Consider the following 12095-nt stretch of genomic DNA (forward strand, 5'->3'; position numbering starts at 1 on the left):
AAGGAAAGACAGCCTGGGAAATCAGCAACTCTGCAAAACGCCTCCGACCAACTGTTCCCTTGCGTTATTTTAATGTCGGAGAGGGTGGTTTTTGTTTTGATTTTTTTACCCTTCTTTTCCCCTCTTTCTCTGTCTCTTTTCATCACTACCGCCGCCTTCTGGCCTCCCAAACGGGAGAAAAACTGACGATCTGTTCAGGAATAATTGCGCCTCCTTCCAACCCTCTTTAAGGACGGCGGGCCCCGGCTGGGAAGTTATAGGATAAGAAATGAAGAACACCCCACAACCAACAACCGGGTTCCCGAGCTTTCCGGCAGCCGTTAACCCTTCAGAGCAAAGGAAGAGGTGGGAAGCAAGAGGATTTTGGATGCCTCTATATTTTTTAGAAAACGTTGCCGCCCCTTCCTTTCCCTGCCGCCGCCGCAAGAGGCCGAAGGAGTCGGTGGGTGGTCGGCAGGCGGTTTCCTCCCTCCCCGACACTGGCGCTTCTAAGGACCTTCCTCGGAACCCGGGGCCTCCTTAATTAATAGCCCAGTGAAATTGAAGTGCTTTTAAATCGCTTCATTTTTCCCTCTTGCCTATTACGGAACGGCTCGTTGGAGATGAAAACAGCGTTATAATTCGCCGAACAGGTTTATATATATATATATATCCTCAGCGCCTTCCCCCTCGTCCCGTCGCCCAACCTAAAGTCTGTTCTAGGCGGTTAACTTCACTCGGTCCCCCCACCACCACCTCCAACTTTACACTCCGCGAATCCCATCCACCTACAGGCAGACGCTGGACAGGTGAAGACCGACGGGATTTTGATGGCATTGGCTCGAATGCGCAAGAAGAGACCGAACTGGAGTGCGGGGGGAAAGAGTCCCGGGGGTGTTTTGAGATGAATCAAAAGTTCGGGTGAGCCTCTCCCACCTTTAACTATCGAAACCGACCTCCGCTTTTTTTTTCCTACTACAGATGTTCACTAGGGTCATCATTTGGGCTTATTTGATCATCAACGCAGAATTTCTCCTTCCGAAATGCCTTTTAAATCCGCAGACCTCTTGAAGGGAAAGGAGATGGAGGGAAGAAGAGGAAGAGGAAGAGGAAGAGGAAGAGGAAGAGGAAGAAGAAGAAGAAGAAGAAGAAGAAGAAGAAGAAGAAGAAGAAGAAGAAGAAGAAGAAGAAGAAGAAGAAGAAGAAGAAGAAGAAGAAGAATTCTCTGATTCTGCTCCCCCCCCACCCACCCAAAGACTTTTAAGGTTAAGTGAAATTGTCCTATAATTAAGGCCTTAAATCTACCGCGCAGGTTTCTGTGCATTAGAAAAAAGCGAGGGACACCACGGACTCTAGTAGAAGGGATTCACTGTCCAACATTTCACATCCGTCCCTTTCCCAACCATAAGTCAAGGGCCAAATGTTTTGGCGATCTTGCTTAGAAACAAATGGCACAACTAAAGTGGGAAGAGTGCGATCCTGACCTTCCCCAATTTCCAAATCTCTGTCAAACCTGCCCTCAAAACCGGCGGGTGCTAATAATTCTGGGAAGGAGCAAATACCTTCCCATCTTCGCCTTCGCGCTCGCTCTCTGCCGCCGTTTTTACGGACTGCACCATAAACGAGGACGCTTCTCTATTTAGCACAAACCTATTTACTGGCCTCATTTTGAACATCTGGAAGAAAAGTGTTTAACGCGCCGCCTTCTCGAATGACCTACGATGGAGCTCGTGTCCACGGAAATCTAGGAATAAATTCGGAAGGGTTCGGGACGCCTCCACCAAAGCGGCTCCTTTCCCTTCTCCTCGCCAACCGATCTTCCGAGTCCTCAGTGTACAAATCTCGAATCTTTCCTATTCGGCTAAACTGGGCTGCTCGATATTATTTTCTATAAAGCAAAAGTGCTGAAAGAAGGCTAAGGGATTTCTGAACAAAGATACATTAGAAGCGACAAGACAGAAAGATAGAGAAAACTTCTAATATACACCACGGTGGTAGACCATGCTGCCTTCCCCAATGGGGCCCTTTCCAGATGGTTTGGACTACAAAGCCTTTCAACCCCAATGATCTAGCCCGCAAAGGTAGGATTCTACAGCCCCAAATGTTTGGAGACCACCTGGTTGACTCAGATTACACCCCACCACGCCGAAATGTGAATGAGGTTCATTTCAATCTGCCTTGCTGAGCGAATTAAATCCTTGGTTAACTAAAATCCTTAATTTGTTCAATACATTTTTTTTTCCTGGGCTTGCACCACACATTGAACCTGCAGAGTTAGTTTGTACCCTACTATTTGGAAAACGTGGTTGGTCAATTTATAGTTCATCTTTGTCATGCAAACCCAGCTGGGGCCGATCTAACTTCCGACAAAAACTACTCTGCAAAGTCCACAACCTGACTTTGATTCAAGACTTGCTACGAACCGAAGCGATCGATCCCAAAGGATCTTGGGTCCTCTGAGGCCAAGCAGGTGAAAATCGGACTTATTTTTGTTTTGCTTTGCTTTGCTTTAGAGGCTACAGATCAATCACTCCACGGGGTTGGGAAAACACTTCTCTGTTACCATTCTGGAAGAGGGAGGTGGACCAGGTAACGGAGCAGGTTCTCAAACGAAGCGAACTTTCTTGTTCAGAAAGCTTTCCAACCATCTCCCTAAGCAAAACAAAGGGCACAACGCCTCTTGGTAAGAAGTACGAAAGGGAGTTCCATTTTCTATAATTCTCACCTCAAGCCTCCAAAGTGAACCCGAGCTTCACAAAAAAGCCCCACAACAATTTTTCGGACAGATGCCATTATATGAAGGTTCCCAGCCCCTCCCCCCCGAAGCATTCTGTCCTGGTTTATGTTCAGACGAAGGACGAGGAAAGAGTTCAAAACCAGTTTGGACCGGGGGGGGGGCACATAGCTTCCTTCCCCTCTTCCTTATTACCCTTGTAAATGCCAAGCTATTACTGTTTGCACAGGAGAGATGCAAAGCTCTTTCTGTCCCTGGACAAATCCCCTCACTTGGGAAGGTATTCTGTTCAGTTCAACGCCCCCCCCCCCCCCCACTGCAGAGACCGGTGCGATACTTGAATTGAACGACCGAGGGGAAAATAAAGAGGGAGGAAAAAAGCTCATCACGCAAGAGTCAAGACACGCGTCAGTCCTTCACAAAATGATTTCCTCATTCTGCCCCAGGGAAAACGGGCTGCTAACGATGGCCTCCACAATGACAAATTCCAGATGTCCTTCTTTCTCACTTTAAGAGAGAGAGAGAGAGAGAGAGAGAGAGGGAGAGAGGGAGGGAGGGAGGGAGGGAAGACATTATAAGCACGCCACTAACTGAAGTTTTGGTAGACCAGGCACAGCTTCAGGGAGGAATAAGATCCTCAGAGCTTGGGGGGGGGGCTGACTCAGCAGCTCCCACATTAAAAAGGAGGCGTTGAGATGCGGTTAAAAACTCAACTCCAGCAGGGAAAAAGGTTACAGATCCTTCGGACTACATTTGGATTGCTATCCGATTCCACCTGAAAGCGATGAATCCAACAGCTTTATTAAGTTGCTTGCGAGGACTAAAGCTCATCTCTCTGCCTCCCCCCCCCCCCCCCCCCCGCGCGCACACCTTGCCTTCCCTATTTAAGGGATGGGTTGTTGTTGTTGTTTTTTTAAAAAAAATAGCTTGGCAGAAAATGACAGGTCGAATCGAGGATTCAGGAATGGGGAAGCGGGGAGGGAATCAACACCATTCTACGTCTAGATCAAAACTGTGTGGTCTCCAGATCCCAAAGAAGTCCAGCCTTTTCTAGAACGCAATTCAACGCGTTCCTTTCAAGCAGAAGGGAGAAGGCAACGAGAAGCCAGAGGCGTTCATGGTGTGTTAGTTTGCCAGAGATGAACGCCAGGATTTCAGGGCTGCAGTCCGCTTTCCAGCCCATCTACTTTACAACCGCGCTGCGTATGAAGCTCCGCGCTCTGAAATAAGCAGCTTTAGAGACGCCTTAACCTTTAGCCCTGGGATTCCGCGCCTTCTCGTATTTTTTTTTGAAAGGGGACGGCGAGTTTGAGTTTCTCTAGTTCTCCCAACACCATATCCAAAATGCGGGCGCGCACCCTGTAGGGTATATATCCACGCTTAACTCTTTGGGAACACTTCCGAAATTCGGACAAAAAAGATCGGAGAAGCAATTCCCATTCTGCGTGGAACCGCAGCAGGTTCCAGCCGTAGCTTGGAAATGAGTACCCGATACAAATAGAAACGAATCACGCCACCTCTGAGGAAGCTGCAGTCGCAGGCCTCGTCTGGGGTGAATCAGGGAGATCGCGTAAATATGGCTAGGATTGCGCTGACCCCCCCACCTTTCCGTAGGTTTCTGCGGAATTTGTTTCCAAGAAAGATTACCACCGTTTATGGCCTACTATTCAACGCGGTTAGTTGAAAGTTTAGGCCGTTAACATCGCGTTAATCGAAGAGGTGAAAGCCGAGCACTTCAGCGGACCTCACCGCTTTTCTTGTTTTCCTCAAGAAAATAAATCTACGTTAAAGTATTGGGTTTAGGACTGATTTTACACGGTTGATGAATCCTAACTGCACTTCCATACCAGTCCGCATTTACTCTTGCCTACTACTCTCCCAAATGGGGTACTGTGCTGGCGGCTTTCTTATTCTCACTCCCTCTTTGCACAGTCGCTCGCTACACAAAAAGGAAAAAAATTAAAAACTTCAGAGCTGTTTGTGTCTCCTATTTTTCAGACGGCCAACTAACGCTGGAGCTGGAAATGGGTGCCCAGAACTCTCCGCGGGCAGTGTTTGGCATAGTATAGTTTAACAATTTAGATAGATGGGGGGGGGAGCAGAGAGAAAGTGTGAAAGAAGCGCCCCCTCCCCAGATCAACAGAAAAAAGTACCCAAAGCTCTTTCCATTTGTAACCATGTGCTCAGCAATCTGGAAAATAGATTCATTTTGCCGCGCCGCCTCTCTTTTCTCCCCCTCCCCACCTTTCCGTGTCTTGCCTTGTAGCCTCTTTGTGGGGACTGGACATGAAAGGCAAGGACCAAGTGTCTGACAGGGGATCCCTTTTCAAAAGCAAATGTGGGCTGGGGGGGGACGCAAGACCCCTCGCTGGGCCAGCAGGGAGGGCTAGACTCTTTTCAAGGAGCAACATCAACAAACTCGGGAAGGCTGGCGAGGAGGGGGTCGTTCCTGCATTGAGAGACAGATGGAAAATGCTACAACAACCGTCTCTCTTCTGTAATTTCCTCCCTCCCCAGATAGAAACCCACCCACCAACTCCCCCTCATTTACCTCTGCCTTCACAGGCCCTTCTCCAGGGGAGAATCTATTAGAGCCACAAAAAAAGCCAGTAAATGAATATTTTAAATTAGAGGGAGGGGGTGAGTGGGTTGGTTTATTCACTTATTCAGGGTCATTCAATAATAATGATTTTTAAAAACCTGACAAGACATTGCTGCCTGAGAGATTAGGGGAGCATTTTGTTCAAACAAAGCCCCGCATTTTCAGATTTGGCCAAAATATAAAGAGATTTTCAGGGCATGGGTTGGCTAAGAAAGAGAGTTTGTTTATTTTGTACCTTTTTTCACTCACAAATTTAGGCAGAGATCTCGGATTTCAAATGTTCACTTCAATCGTTTTGGCTCAGAAAGAACAAACTTAAATTATTCCTCGTCCACCACCACCTCTCCTCCTGTCATATGTCAACATTTCCAACTATAACAAAAAGGGGAGTGGGGAATATAATTTTCCTCTATTAACTCCCTGGGAATTTCAAGTAATTTTGGGAAACAAGAACTTAATTGCCACATGTGATGCCACAAGTAAAAATAATGCATAACTTATTATAATAAAAATATTTTCGGTTTTCAACCCCAAAGTACTACTTTAAAAGAAATAGAAGGGACGGTAGCAGTAAACTAATTTTAGAGTTCATTAACAGGCAAGGAAGGAAAAGTTATGGCAAACCTACATTTCATTAGTAAGCTACAAATATTTACCTGGCTCATTTTAATATTGGTCTACTTAATGGGAAACATTTGTTTTATAGATTACATTTTTGCTCAAAACAGCAGTTGAACCCTGATTTTAATCGCTGTCTGTAATCTAGTATGCCAATTCAAGATATATATTTTAAGACCAAGATTAGGATAGGTTGACATACAAAGAGTACAATCCAATATGTACTTCCGCTCAGAAGGAAGCCTATTGGGGGGTCCCAGCAGTGGAGTCTCTGAATTTAGGTTTTGAGAGTGGTTTGCCCTTGCTACTGCAAAATTGAAGGCATTGCTTTTCCCTTAGCTTTTAACAATATCTAAATAAATTCATCCCACTCTGCAGGTCTTTTTCACTTTCAAAAATCCAATACTACTAACACAACATCTTTTTTAAAAAAAATTACAAGAGCAAATAGCAAGATCCACTGGGTTCTTTTTAAGAGAATTCACAGACATTTATTAATTTACACCAGAGGTGGACAAAAAAAAATGTGTTGCCTTTTCCACATCTAATCATTCACAATTCTTTCAATAAAATAGGAGGGAAACACAACTAGTGGGAAGAGAGCAAAATAGCTCTGGTGCACAATGTATACACGCCAATGAGTCCCAATACACTGAACACACATACACACAGGCACACACACACACTGAAGGGGTGGAGAGGAGGCGAGAGTTTCGATAACAGAGGATTTGCTGATATGGCCTGATCTTTAGAGATATGTATTTCAAATCTCACTTAAATGTTTAAATTGGTTTATACATTTCTAGGAAATATTGAACTATTAAGGATGCCCAAGAGGAAATTCAGACATCAGGACCATTCAGGGAACCGGTTTAAAAATGCAAAGTCTCACAAGTGCATCAACCCACCCACCCACCCCCCATACACACACCTCAAGGTTGTTATTCAAGGCACACCTGGGAGCAAGTACATGAATGCAGTGGGATTTGCCTCCCAAAAGCATGAATTAACACCCACCACTACCAGTTTAAAGTTATAACCTTGGAACAAGCCCGCCTTCAAACCTGGGAAGATAGTTTTATTGCACAAGTAGAACAGCATTCTACTGCACAAAGAACTCCACTCTGACAGACTTAAATTGAATGGAGTAACTTTACAGAGTATAAGGCAGTTGCGCCAGAATAACCGAGCTGCTAATGGATCCATACTTGGAAGGCCATTCCAATAAATCCAACTAAAATAGCACCACCTGGACAGCTTAGGACTGCAGCCCTAATTAAATGATTTCACTTTTGCTTTTTTTTTTTTTTCCTCCCAAGCTGCCAGAAATCATTTCATAAGAAAGACTTAATTTTAAATAGGTCTTTTGGCTCAACAAATTTCTTCCCCCCCTACTCACATACCCCGCCATTTGCTAAATCACAATCCCGGAGGAAATAGACACACGCACGCGCACATGCGCGTACATACACACACACACACACACACACACACAAAACGATCCAAATGAAAGATGCCACCCCCCCCCCAAAAAAAAGTTCCTACCTTTCAAAACACAATGGGAGGACAATAGAGGGAGATAGATAGGAGGGGGAATGTTGATTGGGAAAGGGCCATTGTGGCTGCCTTTAAAAAGGACAATTGTTGAGGTTTGTGAGTTTACTGGAAAAGTTTTGTCCCGACTGCAGGAGTGATTCGTGGGTGAGGCTCAAATGGTTCGGTAAGGGAGTCAGAGCTGGAGACAACATAGCCAGGACCTGCGCTTGGCTCCCAGCATGGCCCGCCGGGAAGGGCGAATCTGTTGCGCTGACCGCGGAGCTACTGGAAGGCGGAGGGGCCGCGCCGCCACCGCTTCCAATGATATTGTCTATGGAAAAGGAAGGCCGGTTGCCCGCTCCCTGGTCCGTCTTGAGACTCTGCAGGAGGGAGGCGGTAGGGCTAAGCTGCCCCGCCGGGTAGAAAGCTTTCCTGCAACTTAGATCGCCGCCCAGGAAAGAGGAGAGCCCACTGGAGAAGACGGACGCCGGGGCGGTCGCCGTGGCCCCAGGGCCGGGCGGCGCAGGAAGGGTGCAGGATGAAGTCTGGAAAGAAAACGTCCCCGCCGTCCCTCCGCCTGCGGCAGCCGGGTGGTGGTGGTGATGGTGGTGATGGTGGAAACTCTGCAGCTGCAGCCCGTAGTTGTAGCCATAAGGTCCGTAGGCGAAACCCGGCAGGAAAGCCGCCGGGTCCGCAGCGGCGGCGCGCAAGAGGAGCTCCGGCGGCTGCGGGTGGAGCTGCTGCTGCTGCCTCTTGAAGCGCTTCCTCCGGCGCAGGAAGGAGCCGTTGTCGAACATATCGGCGGACTCCGGGTCCAGAGTCCAGTAGTTGCCTTTGCCCGGGTTGCCCGGCTCGCGGGGGATCTTGACGAAACAGTCGTTGAGCGACAGGTTGTGGCGGATGGAGTTTTGCCAGGCCGGGAACTTCTCGCGGTAGTAAGGGAAGCGGCCGCTGATGAACTCGCAGATCTCGCTTAGCGTCAGCCGCTTCTTGGGGCTCTGCAAGATGGCCATGGTGATGAGGGCGATGTAGGAGTAGGGCGGCTTCACCAAGGGGTTTTTGCCGGCTCCTGAAGCGCCGCCGCCGCCGCCGCCGCTGGACGAGGACGAGGAAGAAGACGAGGCGGACGCCGGGCCGGCCGCTGACCCCGCCGGAGCCGACCCTGCCGGAGCCGCTGCAACGACGTGATTGTCGCCCAGCGTGGCCTCCGGGCCTCGCTGGACTGGGGACAGCCTGACCCGCACAGCCTGTTTGGGGAGGAGGCGCAAATCGTCTTCCTCTTCTTCCTCCTCCTCCTCCTCCTCCTCCTCTTCCTCGCTAAACTTCGCCTGCTCGTGAGGGGGCCCCACCACGTCGATGTCGGCATCCTCCACGTCGGACGGCGCCTCGTCCTCTTCCTCCTCCTCCGGCGAGGGGGCCGCCAGCAAGCCGCAGGGTCGGCTGCTCCCGCTGCTGCAGCCCAGGGTCATGGTGGCGGTGCCGCCGCCGCTGCTCCGGCCGACTGCTTCTGCCTCCGGGTCGGGCTGCTCGGCTAGGCCACCCCCTAGCGGCGGAGCGAGGGAGGAGTCTGAAGAAGAGGAGGAGGAGGAGGAGGCGCCCTCGCTCCCCGCGGCCGGACCGAGAGCAACAGGCGCTCCTCGGCGTTTCTCTCCCTTCAGGAGGGCAGGGCGACCGTGGCGGGGGGCGGGAAGAGGAGTGGCGGGAGGGGAGGGGACTGGGCCAGGGGTTGCGGGTGGCCCCGGGCGGGAAACAGGGACAGGGAAGGAGCGATAGGATTTGGGGGTGGGGGGGACGGGACAGAAAGGGTGGGGAAAGCCACCGCCTTCGCGCGAAAGCTCCCGCCGGCCGGAACGTCGCGCAGGCACTGAGCCGCCGAGGCGAGCGCCAGGAGCTTTTATAGCGCGGACAGCGGGTCACGTGTTGTTGGCGCGCGCAAACAGACCCGACGCTCGCGCTCCTCGCCTGCCAAGCGCCTTGCAGCCCCACCGCGCGCCCTCGCGCTCCACTCCCCCCCCCCTCCACTCTCGGCCTGTTGGTTGCGTCGGGCTTGCTTGATAAGCCGGTCCAGCGCTTCGGATTTTATTTTATTTTATTTTATTATTTTTTTGAGGGGGGCAAACCCGTCCCTCACACGCCATCTTCCTTCTTTCGCGAGACGGGACACTAATGGCCAGGAGTCCAATCTGAGCCCCTCAAAATAACGGACGGCTCTTTGGTGCGCTTTGGATGAACCAAAACCAACAGAACCCCCCACCTCCCTTCCCCTCGGTGTGTTTTGGGAATCTCCTGAAATTCGAAACAGTTTGGGGTGTTTGGGGAAATCTCCCGCAAGCGCTTCTGCCGTCTTTCCAAAGTTCTCTCGCTACTCCCTCCTGATCCCGAACGTCGATCGATCCGGCTGCATTTCTGCAACCATCCTTCTAAGCTTTCCGCAATCCTCGTTAACTTTCACGTTTCTCTCAGTTCCTTCCAGACCGTGGCCACAATTCACAAACGGCTCCAATTCTTGTTCTTTCTCTAGAGCTCTCGTGTGTTGCACTTTTAAATCCATAAAACCGCGTGATTGCTAAGCCAGTTAAGCGAATGGATTTATAAAACTCGTCTCTGCAGGACTTCGACAGCCCTGTTGCATGTAAACGTAAAGCGAATTATTTCTTTCAAAAACATGAGGGTTTTCACCCGGAACCAGGTGACATCTACGGGGAGATGGAAGCCTGGCACTGGAAAGAATGTTTATTTATTCCCATTTAAGAGCTCGAAAATGCGGTTTCCATTTTCTTCTCTGGGATAATGAAGGGACAGATTTAACAGATTAACAGAGTTGGAAGGGACCTTATAGGTCATCTAGTCCAACCCCCCCCCCAAGCAGGAGATCCTATGCCATTTCTGACAAATGACAGTCCAATCTTTTCTTGAAAGTCTCAAGTGATGAAGCTCTCAAGTGATGAAGGGATTGAAAGAGAAAGACCGGCTCAAAGTTACCCTTGAAGTTCCTGATGCAGGATTTGAACTCGGATATATACCCCTCCTACTTGAAGCCTTTTAGTACTCAGAACCAATATTGAGAGTATGAATCAATAGGTTACCCTCAAACCCGCAGGATTTGCTGTTTTCTCCAGAAGAGTTTTCTTTCTAACTCCCAGAAACCAATACAAGGCCCAATCCGCAGGTTCCCGCGCAGGAAAGGTTACCAAGAAGCATAAGAAGCGGGGTATCTGAATGCGAGCGAGCGAGCCAGCGTTGGCTTCTCCCCTTGAGCACCCTGCAAATAGGTGTTGACATTTCTTTATTTAGCGTATGGCATATTATACGTGGACTAGCAATATGTGTTGAAAATATCATAGTCAAAAAGTGCCAAAAAAAAAACAACCCACCAAGAAACCAACACCCCCCATCCCTTCCACCAATTTGTGAAGCGAATTACTTTTAAATTCCCCCGAAATCCTTATTTGCGCATTGCTTTAGGATCAGAGCTGCGCACTGGAAAAAAATTCCCTTGAAAGCAATTGAAGGATACACCCTCATCTGGGCTGGAAGGGTCTAGAGCAGTGTTTCTCAACCTTGGTAGCTTGAAGATGGGTGGATTTCAACTCCCAGAAACCCCCAGCCAGCGCTGCTGGCTGGGGGATTCTGGGAGTTGAAGTCCACCCATCTTCAAGCTACCAAGGTTGAGAAACACTGGTCTAGAGACCTCTAGATGGCCCAGATGCAAATCCCGTTGCCTACAGCCGAGTTAATTTCTAGCGTTGCTACAAAACACACACACACACACACACACACACACACACACACACACACACACACACACACACAACGTCCATCAACAGATTGAGAGAAGCGACCGAGGCCTTCAGCTGAGCCCTTCTCATTCATTTCGCTCTTAGCTTCTACGGGAGCGAGAAGCGGGCTCTTCAGTCCAGAGGAGAAAACTGTCCCCGGAGGCTCTTTCAGCTTGAGCTGAAGTACTTCGCCCCCGAGGCAGGCCCGTCTTTTTAGTCTCGGACAAACAGCAGCTGCCGCAGAAGGCTCCAAACGCCCCCTCTGTCCGCTCCACTCCCACCCGCCGCCCTTGGAAGTCGAACAAAACGCGGCGTATAAATCGTTTTTATCGGGTTTTGCCTTGCAATGGAGGGTGGATCGGTGGGGAAGACGCCTTCGTTCTGGCTTCTTCCCAGCCTTCCTACCGATCGATGGCCTTACTGACCTACTGACATTTCATACAGATTTCCCAACAAAGCGCTTTCAAGATCCGAGGGGGGGAAAAAGCGATCGATCGATTTACATTTAGAACGCTAAAACGTTCTGAGAACGGGGCTCTCTCGGCTGCTTCATGTTGGGAATAATTTTCAGGATCGTGTGCAATCACGGAGGTTACGTTTTTTTTAAAAAAAAAACGAATATGGTGACTATTTTTTTTTTAAAAAAATCTACATTTTGCATAAGTCTATTTTGCTATATTCTTTTGTACTGTGCATCTTCGTGTGTGCTGCTGTGAGATTCCAAACTGTTCCAACAGGGAGGCGGGAGGAGGAGGAGGAGGAGGAGGAGGAGGAGGAGGGAGAGAGAGAGAGAGAGAGAGAGAGAGAGAGAGAGAGAGAGAGAGAGAGAGAGAGAGAGAGAGAGAGA

At 49.4% G+C, this 12095-nt stretch overlaps 1 protein-coding gene across 1 annotated transcript; it reads right to left on the reverse strand.

Moving 5' to 3' along the window:
* Nucleotides 1-7501: 7501 nt before the first annotated feature.
* Nucleotides 7502-8938, reverse strand: FOXD2 (forkhead box D2). Its single transcript, XM_070939565.1, is given in 3 exon segments — nucleotides 7502-8038; nucleotides 8040-8092; nucleotides 8095-8938. Coding segments are annotated over 3 exon segments (1374 nt in total). The 3' UTR covers nucleotides 7502-7561.
* Between the last annotated feature and the right edge of the window lie 3157 nt (nucleotides 8939-12095).

The sequence above is a fragment of the Pituophis catenifer genome, unplaced genomic scaffold (genome assembly GCF_029215685.1).
Source record: "Pituophis catenifer annectens isolate HBS135680 unplaced genomic scaffold, rPitCat1.0.hap2 SCAF_3, whole genome shotgun sequence".
NCBI classification, from domain to species: Eukaryota; Metazoa; Chordata; class Lepidosauria; order Squamata; family Colubridae; genus Pituophis; species Pituophis catenifer.